Genomic DNA, 14,069 nt, shown 5'->3' with positions numbered 1-14,069 from the left:
TGATTATGGACTATCTATTGGATAACAGCATTGTACAAATGTTAAGTTTCCTGAGACTGATAACTGAACTGTGGTTACATAAGGTAATGTCCTTGCTCCTAGAAGGTTCACACTAAACTATTTATTGTTAGATTTGAAAGTAATTCTCAAATGGTTTAGAAAAAAATAAATGAAGCAAAATGCTAACAAGAAGTCCATCTTGGTGAAAAAGACCCGTGGGTGTTCAGTTTACTATGAATATTTTACTGAGGAAAAGTCCCATATGAATAAATCAAGAAATATCAAACTGGGTGGTTCCATATTTCATTTTGGCCAGGCAGTCATGGCAAGGCATGCTCTGCTTGTCCGTCCATCCACCCATCCATCTATTCATCTTACAATTAGGATCCAAAAGGTAGTGGTTGCCATAGAGGCAGGCTAACATGTGTATTTGAAATGAAAATGAAGTTGGACTTTTTCTGATGAAAAAAATCAATGTATTTGAGCTGATACATTTGGATAATTTCCCACAAATTGAATAAGCTAAATTTGCAGCTCCAAAGTTTTGCCAAAAGTATTGAAGCACATGTCTAGCTGCCAAATGGGCTGGAAATTACTTCTGCTACAACTATTTAAAACGTGTTGGAAAATTACAGATGTTACCTTAGGAGTGTGTGCTAGTTTTTCAACATAATTTTGTAGGTTTACATGAAAAAAAGCTTTAAGACTTTCAAAAGTAGGCCTTCCAACTTAGTCATCCTATAAAATCATTAAAAAGTGGGTTTTATCTCTACTGAGTTAACCAGTTGATTCTCAGTGGAGACCTAAGATCTGCTTATACAAACCCACTCCCGTTCCCGTAGAGGGGACTGTGCTGGCTATGGGCTGTTGCCCTTGGCTTCCCATGTGGACACTCCCTTCCCTGGGCAGAACAGAAGCCAGCTGAGAACAAGCACCCCCCTGAAGGCCTCAAGTATTCGAGGAGACCTCACTTTGTCCCAAAGAGTTAGGGAGCCTTCCCTCATTGCAAAAAGCATCGATAGTTTAGGAGTGTGTGAAGAAATGCATGTTTCTCTTCCTAAAATGTCCTGATTTGGATTCTGAAGTATCATGAATAAAATAACCCTAGGTCCACTCTGGCCCAAACAGAGATCAAAGAAAGGGCCTGGAGGAAATATAATACTCCTTGCTTCGGCTAATTGATTTTCCTAGAAATACATCTTTCAGATAGTGAATGTATTTTTCGCAAGTCAAGATTTGTGTTTTCTTAATCTACTAATATGAGAGTGCAGTCTGTATTAAGCCAAAATTACCAGTTTGGGGACTGGAAGTTTGGGGTTTGAATTCTGGCTTCATCACTTACTAAATCTGTGACCCTGAGTAAATCTCTAGGTCTCATTGCTTCATCTGTACAATAGGGATACATAACATCTCTTACCCAGTAGAGCTCAAACTTACTCGATTTTAGGCCAATACATGAAATCCATTTAAAAATAGCAAATGCTGGAGAGGGTGTGGAGAAAAGAGAACCCTCCTACACAGTTGGTAAAGGAATGTAAATTGGTACAGCCACTGTGGAAAACAATATGGAGTTTCCTGAAAAAACTAACAGTTGAGTTGCTGTATGATCCAGCGGATCTCTATTTTCATAGCAGCACTATTCACAATGGCCAAGAAATGGAGACAGCCTAAATGTCCATCGACAGATGAATGGATAAAGAGGATATGGTGTGCACACGCGTGTGCACTCACACACACACACACGGAGGAATACTACTCAGCCATAAAAAGAATGGAATAATGCCATTTGCAGCACCATGGCTAGACCTAGAGATAATCATACTAAGTGAAGTAAGTCAGAAAGAGAAAGACTAACAACTATGATATCACTGATGTGGAATCTAAAATATGACACAAATGAACGTATCCATGAAACAAACAGATTCACAGATGTAGAGAACAGACCTGTAGTTACCAGGGGGCGGGGTGTTGGGGGAAGATGGGCTAGGAATGTGGAGTTAGCAGATGCAAACTATTATACATAGAATGGATAAACAACAAAGTCCTACTCCATAGTTCAGTTCAGTTCAGTTGCTCAGTCATGTCTGACTCTTTACGACCCCATGAACTGCAGCACGCCAGGTCTCCCTGTCCATCACCAACTCCCGGAGTTTACTCTATAGTACAGGGAATTATATTAAATATCCTGTGATAAACCATAAGGGAAAAGAATATAAAAAAAGAATACATATATGTGTGTATAATTGAATCACTTTGTTGTACAGCAGAAATTAATACAACATGATAAATCAACTATACTCAATAAATTAAAAAACCCTATTTGTTAAAAATTGGGTTACTACGTGAAAAGCAGAGATGTAGTGATACTAACTTTATTTTTTGTTTTTATTTTATTTATTTTTAATTGAAGTATAGTTGATATTTATATTCTTTATGTATCTACTCTTCTTCAGGTTTTCATTATATAGTTATTACAAGATATTGAATATAGTTCTTTGTGCTATACAGTAGGTCCTTGTTGGTTATCTGTTTTATATATATTAGTGTGTATCTGTCAGTACCAAACTCCTAGTTTACCCCCTCCCACCTTTCCCTTTTGGTAACCATAAGTTTGTTTTCTAAGTCTGTGAGTCTATTTCTGTTTTGTAAATAAGTTTATTTGTATGATACTAACTTTAAATTTTTATTTGTATCTTTTCACTTGTTAACAGGTTGATTCAATTATGCCCACGCCTACACACTTTTTAAAAATAAGGGCATAGCCTATGCTATAGACTCATGAAGCCTGGGGCTTGAATAATTTTTGCAGCAAGAAGGCTTAGCAGTGAGATCCCACTTGCTGCCACCTGCCTGCTTGAGATACCCCAGTGGCACCCCGCTGCCATCAGAAACAGAGCAAGCACCTTCTTTTCCTGGATTTTACAGCATCTCATAATCTGGGTATCACCTACAGAGATAGCCTAAATTTCACACCACTTCCCGCCACCTGTTCTCAGTACTTGGCGACTGGTCTGGCCTCCTCCTTGTATCCACCACCTGCCCCTTCCCCATATCGTGATCACAAACTTGCCTATGCTTCTCCTTGGTCTGGAATGTGCCCTTTTTCCTTTTCCTTCCTTTCCTAATGCACATCTTTCAAGTGCTAGCTCAAATCCTCCCTCTCCCTCGAATTGTTTCCTGCTATGATCTCCAAATCCTAGTGACTTCATCCCTAGGAATTCTTACCATGACCACAGCTAATGCACACGCCTCGGTAGACATAGCTATCTGTTGGACTGACAGTCCGCCCACCCACCCACCCACCCATCTGCCTATCCATAGTTTACAACTAGATCATAAGCTATTTAAGTTCACAATTTTGCCTTTTAGATGCCCACACAGCACCTAGAGCATGAAAGATATTTAATACTTGCTTCCTGATTGAGCTCAAGTGATTAAATAATATGTTTTAATTGAATAAAGAGGCTATGGACCATTAAGTGCTAAGTAAACCCAGAAGAAAGCGACATTTGGAAGGGAAAATGCTAGAGAGCTTTTATTTTTCTATCAGTGAAAGGAGAATCTTCTGAGAATAATTCTTTGGCTGTTGGATCAGCCTGAGGTCCTAAGACTGGCCAATTCATATTAAGCCTGAAATAGATTTCTCTAAACAGCAACAGTTTGAAATAGGTCTTCAGACTGAGGCCAGAATGAGATGTTGGTCTCAGATCTTGAGTGAGGAATCAGTGTTTCCTAAAAGCCTGACGTGGGATTTCTTGATTCCAAGCACCTCATCCCAAATGGCAGAGCCCCCTTCCAACTTAGGGACCTTATTACAGTATTGTCTGTTCCTATAGTCCCTAAAATAATAATACAAAAAATAGATAGACAGAGCTTATTTATTCTGAACTCTATATCCCACAACATTAGATTTGAAAGCCTAACATTTAACTACCTTGTTGCATTAGAAGGTTTCTTAGCTGGATAACAACAAGCTGAAAGTTTACTAAATTCACTAACAGTCTTCTGCTGGGTTTGTGAAGCAGCTTGAATTAAATATCCAGGTGGGATCACTTAAAACAGAAATGCTCTATCTCAAGACAGGGAGCCTCCAGCTCACAGCTTCCTTGATCTCTTACATGTAAGGATCTTATGGTGTCCTGGCTCCCTTCTCCCCATAGGGGACGAGGGTCTCCCTAACACGACCATGGGAATCTGGTGGGAAAAATTCCGTAGGAACTATGTGGGCTCAGCAAATGGGGAAGGGAAGGAGCTGTGAAACCTGGGAAGAGCCAGGGGGAGCTGACCCTGGGGCAGAATCCCACGCAAGGCTGGCCCGACTGACTGACCCGACTGACTGACCGTGGGGCCCAAAATAGCCTCCCCGCAAGGCCTGCATTTCTTCCCCTCTCTGTACTTTGTTGAGCTGCTTGAAATTCCACCATTTAGAGCAATGTCTTGGCAGAGGCCGAACTGAAAGCCTGGGACGGGAGAAAAGGCACTCACCGGGTGCGGGTTGGGAACAGCAGCGTGGCAAGTACTAATGGTTGCTTATGGGGCACGGGCTTAACAAAGCATTGCCTCATGTAACTCTGTTCCCAGCAGCCCCGGGAGGCAGGATGAATAGTGTTCCTATGTCATAGATGAGGAAACTGAGGTTTGGGAGCTGTTAAGTAACAGCTGAGTGGTCAGGCTGACTGAACCGACGTGAACTTGAGCTCTTGCTTATTGAAACTATGACTTCTCGCTGTGTCCCCCTTCTGCAGATTATGGGAAATGACAACCTGGGAAGAGACTCCAGCTTCACAATATGGTGAATCATATCTCAAATTGATCAAGGTTACATAGAGTTTTGTGGGCTAGTCTGAGAACTTGATGGCTTGATTTGCAAGATTGTTTCTCTAGGAAATTTTGTGACTTGCTGCCAAACCGGTAGAATGGAACCCCATGATATTACAATGCATTGTGGATTACTTGCAATTATAATTTAGCAGTGCTCAGTGTTTCTAGTTGTTTTCTGGTCACACAAAAAGGCCCTCTTCTGACCAAGGTTTTAGTTTACAATGCCACCAAATTGCCCCACACCCTGTACCTTTATTACATAGTACATTTTGTGAGGACAGGGGCTTTTGTCTGTGTACTGAGGATTCCCTAGCCCCTACGACAGTGTCTGGCACACACAGGCACACATTAATTACTTGTTGAATGAATAAGTGCTTTTAGATCACAACGTTTTAAAAGGCACGTGCATTTTATGCTTTGTGAAACACATTTAGAGTTATTATGCACAGCTGAGATCTGGTATATGACTATGATTAACAAACCTTTAAAAACTTCAAGCAACCCTGTGCAACACAGTTTTATTCATTAGTTGAAAACTATCCTCCCATATAAAGTGTTTTCTCCTAGGTAGCAAGACTGAACGCTCTGCAATTCAGGGGTTTAGAGAAACACGGGTTCTGGCTTCAGCAATCTTCCTCCTGCCATCATGGAACCCTGGCACTTTGGATAAACTGCTTTACATCTTTAGGCCTGGGAATTTTAGGGGCTACCTTTCAGCTCTAAAATGCTATGGCATCTGTGCACAAGACCTATTTTCACCTTTTACATGCCTCAGGCCTGCTCTAATCACACGTTAGTGAAGACACAGGTAAAAAGCACAATGATAAAATACAAAGACGGTGAAACGGAAAAGTCTTGGATGACCCGAAAGGAAAACCACAAGTCTTTAAGTTTAGACAAGTTTGAAGCTGCTACAAGAAGCAGCCACAGCCCATGAACTTTATCGTCAACCTCTGTGCAGACAAGTGGGCCAGTTACGAATTCTACTTGGTTAGTTCAAAACGTGATAATGGTAGGAACAAGATTCTGGCTGCTTCATTTACATCAGAACCAGCAGAATACATGTGATCTCAAGGGTGAATGTGTAGACAGGGTGCAGTCCAGCCCCCTTTGAACAGCACAGAATGACTGACTCAGGTAGCACGAAAGAGCCTTTGCTCAATCACTAAGTTCCAAGCATTCCAAGAAGAGGGATCAGTATTTATGGCACTTTCTATTTTCAAATGATGAGTGACTTAATGTTTTCTGCATAAGCCTTAACTGCACAGTGCACAGTGCAGGATATAAATGTCAGCACTGTGACAGGGGCATGTTGACACTGGTTGAGTGTTCAAAGTCTGCACATTGTCTTTATCCTGCCTTCCCCGCACTGACAACTTGCTACCGAATTGAACATACCTGGAAAGAAGTCAATTTGGCTTAGAATGCAGCTCACTTTCTCTTTGGGAACATTTCTCTTTCAAGGATCTATTGGGTCTTCCCATAGATAAAACAGAATCGGGTGTGCTCTGCTGGTTCAAATGTAAATACAGTAGTCAGAATCTTGTCCATTGATACTACTGATACTACTGATGACTTAGTATCAGTTTTGGAAAAAACCTCCCTTCCCCCACAACTCCCCCCACCCCAGTCAATAAGATTAATGTTACCTTGCTTGCTTTGTGACTGGCTGGACCTTACATGAGGCACAGATTTTCTTAGGGTATTATCAAGGCATAGGGATTCACCTGACTGCACGTTAGACTCACCTGGGGAACACCTAAATCTCTAGTTGCCCAAGCCACACCCCAAGCCAATTAGATCAGAATCTCTCTGGGAGAGGCCCAGCACCAGTAGTCACTAGAGCTCACCAGGTGAGTCCAGTAAGCAGGGGTCTTATGAGTCTTTTCCCAAAGGAAGGTTAGGGTGGAGTGTGAAGGTTGGGGTTGACCAAATCTCAGTCATTGGCATTTTGGAGTGGCAAGGCCTTCCTTTACTGTACAGTTGTAAACTGTTCATTGAGTTTGGCAGTAAGTAATTTGTCTGAGGTGACAAAATTAGCCAAAAGCAGAGCCAGAAGCAGGAGCCAGCATTAAATAAGCCTAGGTAGACAGGATACTAATATGCTTATTAAATTTCCATGAACTAATCAGCTTCATAATCAGGCACAGTCATTTTTCCTCCAGAGTGCCTTGGTGAGAAAACTATTACCTTTCACTGGGTTCCTGTTCCTCTGACCTAGGCTGTTTGAATGAAAAGCCATTTAGCCTTCATGGGTACTGTTCTGAAGATTATGGCACTAAAGCGCATTTTAAGTCTCTACTGGAGAAACATTATATACACTAGGATAGAAATTTGTGGCTGAAACCAAAACCTTTAAAAATAGGTTTATACAACTAACTGACATACACTCTTGGAACAGTTACTTCAAGGGATCAAACTGTGTTCTCTAACCCTAAGTCACTCTTGAAGACTTCATTTGTCTTAGAAAAAAGCACTTTTTCTTGGGACTTCAGGAAGAAGATGCTTTTATTGTAATCAAGCATAAGATAAGCACATCACATTTCCTGGGCTACTTTTAGCCCAAGGCCACAGGTTTGGGGGACTCCAGCATACAGCTGACTTTGGAACCCTTTCAGTGGTGCCTATGATCACAATAATTTTCAAATGCAGAATAGGGTAACAGAAATGGGGAGTAGCCAGCATGGTTATGGCTACGGTTTACTGCTGCTTTAGTTTGGGATTGTGCAAATTTTCTTTTCCTCGCCAGTAATCTCTAACTTGTGATGAAGCATATTCTGCTTTACGCAATAGATGAACTTCTCAAGAGCAGAGGGTAAATTATATCAAATCATAGTTGACATGCCCTGATAAACCGCTGAGACATTTTTGAGAGGCAAATCGCAGATTTATTTTCTAATATGAATAATCTAGTCTTAAGAGTTAACATTGTCATTTGTGTAGTGAACTACAATTTTGTGTTTTTTCCCCCTAGCCCCAGCCCAGCACTATTTATCACTTTCTTTCTAGAACCGGAACTTTCCTGAACAGACTTGACACTGCCCAGATGCTTGTTCTGGAAATCAAGGCTTTTCTGTGTTTTCTCTGACTCTGGCATGGTTTTGTGAAACCTCAGCCTCTTCCCTTGCAAGGGCAGTTTAGGATGGAAAGGCAATTGTTCTCAGAATTCAGCAGAGCCAGGCACACCCAAACAGAGATAGAGGGCTTTGGAACAAAACACGGGTGTGAGTGTGTGTGTGTGTGAGTGTGTGTGTGTGTGAGTGTGTGTGTGTGTGAGTGTGTGTGTGTGTGTGTGTGTGTGTGTGTGTGTGTGTGTGTGATGGGGAGGCAAAAAAAAAGAAAACAACTGTGTGTTTTCCTGTGGTGGTGGTGGGGAAAACAGCTGTTGATCGGAATCTAAATGAGCAGCAGAAAAGTGTGTTACCCTCTGTGTTGGGCAAAGCCAGCGCGTGCCATATACAGACTAGGTGTTGCAGCCTTGGGGCACCAGTTGGTTGCGGCGCACCGGGAGGGGGCTTCGGCGCCTGCGCGGCTCTTCCCTGGGAGGCCACTCTGCGGCCGTGGCTGACTTGGGGGTGCGTGCGGGCGGCGGGTGGGGTGACCCCTGCGGGGAGGGAACGGTTCTTACAGTCACTGCTCAGCGCGAAGGGCGCGCGGCGGCGGCCGAGGGAGCGGTCTTCGGCGGGCGCCTCGGGAGGCCTCTTACCGGCGGGCAGCGGGAAGGCGGACGCGGTGTGGAGCAGCACCAGGCAGACAGCCACGACATCCCATAACTTCATCTTAGAGTCCCGTCCGGCGGCGGCACCTGTGCAGGCGGGCGGGCGGGGGCGCAGAACCGGGGAGAGCACATTAGGCCTGGATGTTGGGGCCCGCGCGGATCCCCGGGGCTCCCCTCCAGACTTGGCACCGCCCTCCTTCCGGACCGCTGCGGCCGGGCGCTTCCCCGGGCACCCCCACCCTTCTTTCCTTCCCAGCTCCCTGCCTGTCCCCGCTCCGGGGTGCGCCTCTTCGGCTTCCAACTGACAACTGCCTTTTTCTTCCGCCATCGGATCCCAGGATTTCGGGGCAGGGCTGCTTCCCAATACGACGACAGCAGTACTGGCGCGCAACCCCATCCCCATTCTGGGGGGCGACCGGGCAACCCTCACCCTGTGCTCCCGCCCCGTCCAGCAGCTCCCACAGGAACCCCCACCCCCCGACCCCGCCCCGGGGAACGAGCCCTGAACCCAAGCAAGAGACCAGCCCTCCCGGGGTCCTGATCCTGTCCTCAGCTAGGCAGGGGCAGGCTCAGTGGCACCACGAACCCCGCCCAAGCTTCATTCCTGCCATTTCAATTAGTGTTTTGTCGTCGGAACAAGAAGCCAGTGGGGACTTAAAGACTTTGAGGCTGTCCAGGAATATCTGTGTTAAGCTCCTGAACTTTCCAAAGTTTCAACTCGGTTTAAAATACTACTTCCACTTCTTAAGGTTATGAATGTTAACATATGAAAAGGCCTAACCTCGTTCAATAAATGCTTTAGCGTTACAGTTAGGGAGGGATTGCCTCGGTCTTGAAAATGTTCGTGGTGTACTCGAATACCCTCTTTATTTTTGCATTTTTGCAAGATTCTGGCCTTAAATCCTTTCCCCTCGCAGAGGGGTTTCGAGCTCCCCAAGCTGGGTCACAGTCACTCCTGGAGGATCGTACCCTGTCGGGGACGCTACGCAGGAGCGCGGGCACCAGAAGGTCTAGACCGGGAAAGGGCGCACGGTGGGGGCTCAGCTCCTCTTAGGGGGCTCCGTTTGGCTTCTCAATCCTCGCACCCCTAGAAAGGAGGGTCACGCAGTTGAGGGCGGGTGAGAAAAAGGGTACCCTCAACTCAGGGCCCAACTTCACGCAATAAGGAGGCGGGGGTGGGGGGGAGACCCGGGCACCTTGAGGTGAGTCCCCAATGCCAGCGTTCTAATTTCCAAGGGCATTCTAAAGTGGAAATTACGAGATTCATGCAGTTGATTATCCCCGTTCCTCCAAGTAAAAGAGATTCTTGGGAAAAGCTCCTTGAACTTTTTCAGTGGAAGAGAGTAAGGCAGTTCCCAGATAAAAGTAAAAACCTCGACCCCATTCCTCTCCATCAGTCGCCAGGAGCTCCCGCCTCCCTTCCAGCAAACGCCCCCACCCCCATCTCTACCCAGAACGCCCGCCGGGTTCCGGTGCAGGCCACCCCGGGAAGCGTTTAATTCGACTGCCACCTCCCACCGCTGTGGAGACGAATGCATTTTCCATCCCTTGGGCGTCTGTTTGTTCGCTACGCAGCTGTTGGGCTCGGGGAGTCTGTAGGGACCACAAACTCCTAAACCCTGCGGCTCCCGGCGCTCCATGCCCCTCTGGCTGGTTTACAAACCCGGGGAAAAGGAAAGGCTCTGGGTTGAGGCGCTGGGGCTCCCAGGCAACACCTCACCCAGGCCGTGCAAAACAAGCCCTGCGAGGCGCTCGAGCAGGGACGAGGGAACGCGAGGCCTCCCGTCCCCTCGGCCCGGGTGCCCGATCCCAGGCGCGTGCGAACTGTCTGGCTGCCCAGAGGGGCAGGGAGGCGCGCGGTTAATGCGCCGTCCCAAATCGCGGTGCCCGCCGGCAGGAAGCGACAGAGGCACCAGGTTTCCCTTCCGCATTAAGAGGGTTTTTCCTTTTTTTTTTTTTTTTCCTTTTTTCTGCTTGGCAGGAGGAGGGCTTTTTAAATTGGACGTGGAGATCCTCAATTAGAAGTGTGACGAAGCTGGCAAAAGAGGACATAGAGGAAAACTCCCCGCCTTATCCAAAGGAGGCTCCCGCCCCCGCCCTCCGCCGGGTGAAAAGAGCTCGCCCATCTCAGGCGGGCGAGAAGGGCGCCTTCTTCCCTCTGAGCACCGCCCGCGCAGGCTGCAGTCAGAGCCGCTTTGTAGTTCCCGGTATTTGCCGGGCGGAGGGAGTCTGGAGGCTGAGCGTTCACAGCGGTCTACGGGGAGGTTTTTCCCAAATCCCTGTGGGGTCCCCACATCCCCACCCCCAACACACCCAGCGGCTTCCCTGTCGGTCTCTTTATCTCTTTCTCAAAGCACATCTGTCCGCAACCGGCAGCCTCTGTTACGCGCCAACTGCCCAAGGCGCTGCCACATGCGGTAATAAACAAGCTCTCCTTCTCCGCTAGGTGCCCCCGCACACGTTCCGGTACCCCACAGGCTGGTCCCTCTCTGCGTCCGGCAGAGCAAAAGGGGAGGTCGCGGGCACCGGCACCTGGTGATCCTCAGGCCTGGGGCGGAAAAGACGGATGCCCCAGGGAGCCGGACTGCGGGACTCGCCGCCGGGCGCTTCTGAGTTCCCAGCACCAGGGGGCACCAGAAACCGCCGGAGTCCCGAAGCGCCCACGCGGCCGGACGGCTGCCTTGCCACTTTAAGTATAGAACCGCTGCACGAACGCTCTCCACAACCCCTCAATTCTCTCCGAATCCAAATTACCCCCCGGAACTTTTGGATGTCCTCACCAGCATCCCCGCTGTTCATCCTCTCCTACCGCTCTTCATCCTCTCTCCCGGATTTTTCTCTACCCGCTTCACTTAAGCTGGTTTCTCGGCAACCTGGTTTTTGAACTCCCCCTCCCTCCCCCGCGTCTCGGTGACAGCCTCACCGCGGGTAAGCGCTCCCGCCGCCAGTGCCCCCGCACTTTCCCGTGTCTGGCAGGCTGGGAGGTTTGCCCTCGAGATCCAGGTCTCAGGAGGAGAAAAAGGGAGGCGGGAGTGGGTGGGTGGGGGCGCGCTGTAACTCGGAGGCTTTCTTTTGGAATACGGACAGAAGTTGCGGAAAGATGTATTGCTTTTTTCAGCTGTTCCTTGTGTCCTGAACTGACAGTGGTACTCAGTTGGGCCCAAGACCGCGGTAGGGAAAAGAATGAGCGACGCTTCCTGCAGACAGTCTGGGAATGGGTCAAGGGCCCGATGCCGTGTTTCAGATCCAGAGTGCACCCGAACCCCTTGCGAGAATGGGCTGGGGACGCTGCGGGCTCCTCGGACACCTGACACTTGTTGAAAAGGCGCTACTGTCCTTGAACCTTGCCAAAGCGAAGATATGGCGAAACTCAGTGCAAACCCGGTCGCGGCGGGGCGGAAGCCCAGAAGCTCGCATTGGAGCTTTGCGGGTAGAGGTGCGTGCGCGAGGTTAGCAGCAGCATCTCTTCCTTGGAATACTTAAGTGAACATCGAAAATACTATGCAAGAGTCGAGTGCGCTCTAACATATCCGCGGCAGCGCCCAGGAGAGTTGTGTTTGCCCCCACCAATGAGCAAAAATCTTGCGAGCACGGGGTTGGGCAGCTCCCCCGGAGCGCGCGCGTCTGCTCTGCAGACCGGTTTGTCACCGCCGAAACCAGGGAGGCGCCAGAAGGCTGGGGAGGTCCGCGGAAAGTTATTTCCCGCCCCGAGAGGGGCTGGAAACCAAAAAGCGGCGAAATCATCCCTGAGGTTGTGCAAGGTAGTGGTGGAGAGTGTTAACTGGGGAGGTGGCACAGAGTGCAGGAGAAAAGCGGTCATTCAAATCATCACTTAGATGGCGTAGGGAAGACCTTGAGGCTCGAGAGTCTGTTGGAGACGGAGACCCAGCTCCTGGGCTATCCCGGAAGCCCCTCTCTTAACCTCGACGCGGATGGTTAGTTGGAATTGCGGGCTCATGCAAGTAACCGGGTTCAGAAAAGGGCGAGGAATGTAGATTTGCAAGACGGCTCCAGAGGAGGTGAGCGCTCTGTTTTTAGGTCCTCAGCACCTTTAGCAGCAGCCCCTCCCGGGGCCTACACTTTCCCTCGGAACAGACCAAAACAAGTTACACCCCAGTAATGATATCTATGCAGCAGCGCCTCCACAGAGGACCCAACTTTGGCAGTGGTGGGTTCAAAGACGATCCCAGCCCGGTACCTTCCCGGGACTTGACGGAAGAGCGCCCCGCCGAGTCGGGGAGGGAAACTGTCCCTGTTGAATACTCCGGGGTCTAGAGGCATGAGGGACCCCAGAGATCTTTGCCCACGTGGAAAGGCAAACTGCCCCTCTGCAAGGCCAGCCTGTCTCCAGTTCAACTTTTCTCTCTCCTCTGTCTTCCCAGTGTCTCGGTTCCCTCTTAGTCTCTTCCCTTTCTAGTCCCACTGCCGGTTCTGAGGTCCAGCCGCGCCCCCCTCTGTCTCCAGCGCCCCGCAGCCCGCCGCGCCCGCCTCCCCTCAGGCCCTCTCCCCTACTCACCTCGGATCCGGTCTCCGCAGACCCCCAGCTGGACATTAACTCCAGGAGCCCCGAGTCCCAGCCAGGAGACCCATCCGGGCCGAGGGCAGGAGCGCGGAGCCCCGCCCAGCAGGTTAGGGGCACGAGTTCGCAATCCTGGGGCCGTTCCCGGCAGGGAGGGCACGCAGGAGGCGGCGGCCAAGGCTCCAGCCGCCGCCGCCGCCGCCGTGAGAAGGGCGAGGGATGCCGACAGCTCCCTCGCCGGCTCCCTGCACCCCCAGAAGGCGAGGTCCGAGCAGCCGCCGCTGCCTTGGTTGGGGGGTGACAGGGCTGCGCGCGCCGCGCTCTCAGCCGGGGCCGCGCGGGCGCGGGGCGCGGCGGGCGCTTCAGCGGCGGCGGCCGCGCTCTGCGCCTTCTTGGGGCGCCGCGCCGGGGAGCACGAGACGGGCCGGGCTGATGCTGCCGCCGGAGCTGAGGTCTGGCCTGGAAATCCGAACGAGACACCACGTCAACCGGCGCCGAGAGTCCGGCGAAGACATGAGGGCGCCAGGAGCGCAGGCTGGTCCTGGAGAGCCCGGGCCGGGGGCCGGGGTGGGGGAGGGGAGGCGCGGGGCCCCGGGAGGGGAGGGGTCGAGCGGCGGCGGTGGCGGGGAGGGAAAGGAGAACAGCGAGGAGGCGCCCGAGCTCCCGAAGCGGGGGGCTCCGGGTGCGAGTGGGTGACGCGAGGCGCCCCTCCCCGGGGTGCAGGGAGAGAGCGCTCAGCGCGTGCAGACGCGGCCCGGCTCGCGCTTTCTCCTCGCCGGGAAGATCCGGAGGAATGTGCGGAGATCTGCGCGGACCAACCGAAGGGAGAAATCCGAACTTGACCGCGGCGCCCGCGCCCGGCTTCGCCCTCGCGCCTAGCTCTCTGAGCAGGGGCTGTGTCGAGTGGAGGGCTGCACTGGGCTTTCCTTCCACCTCGATGTCTAGCTCTCTGGCTTTTCTGCAGGGCAGAAGGCAGTGGCGAGGAGAGCTGCTGCTGGCCGGAGTTCTCCA

The 14,069-nt window shown here is 50.1% G+C and overlaps 1 protein-coding gene across 3 annotated transcripts in view; it reads right to left on the bottom strand.

Annotated features, from left to right (window-relative positions):
- Nucleotides 1-13,529, bottom strand: part of GDNF (glial cell derived neurotrophic factor) — a 28,473-nt gene extending 14,944 nt beyond the window's left edge. The window contains exons 1-2 of one of the 3 annotated variants that reach the window (XM_019983103.2): nucleotides 13,056-13,529; nucleotides 8,450-8,626 (exon numbers count right to left, since the gene is read on the bottom strand). In XM_019983103.2, the coding sequence (XP_019838662.1) occupies nucleotides 8,450-8,600 (151 nt within the window). In that variant the 5' untranslated portion in view covers nucleotides 8,601-8,626; nucleotides 13,056-13,529. Of the gene's footprint in view, nucleotides 1-8,449; nucleotides 8,627-9,508; nucleotides 13,010-13,055 lie in introns of those variants that run through there. The other 2 variants (XM_070774742.1, XM_070774741.1) reach the window with 2 other exon arrangements.
- Between the last annotated feature and the right edge of the window lie 540 nt (nucleotides 13,530-14,069).

Source organism: Bos indicus, chromosome 20, assembly GCF_029378745.1.
Source record: "Bos indicus isolate NIAB-ARS_2022 breed Sahiwal x Tharparkar chromosome 20, NIAB-ARS_B.indTharparkar_mat_pri_1.0, whole genome shotgun sequence".
NCBI lineage: Eukaryota > Metazoa > Chordata > Mammalia > Artiodactyla > Bovidae > Bos > Bos indicus.
Note: the sequence above shows the minus strand (reverse complement) of the source record. Positions and strands in the feature narration are given on the sequence as shown.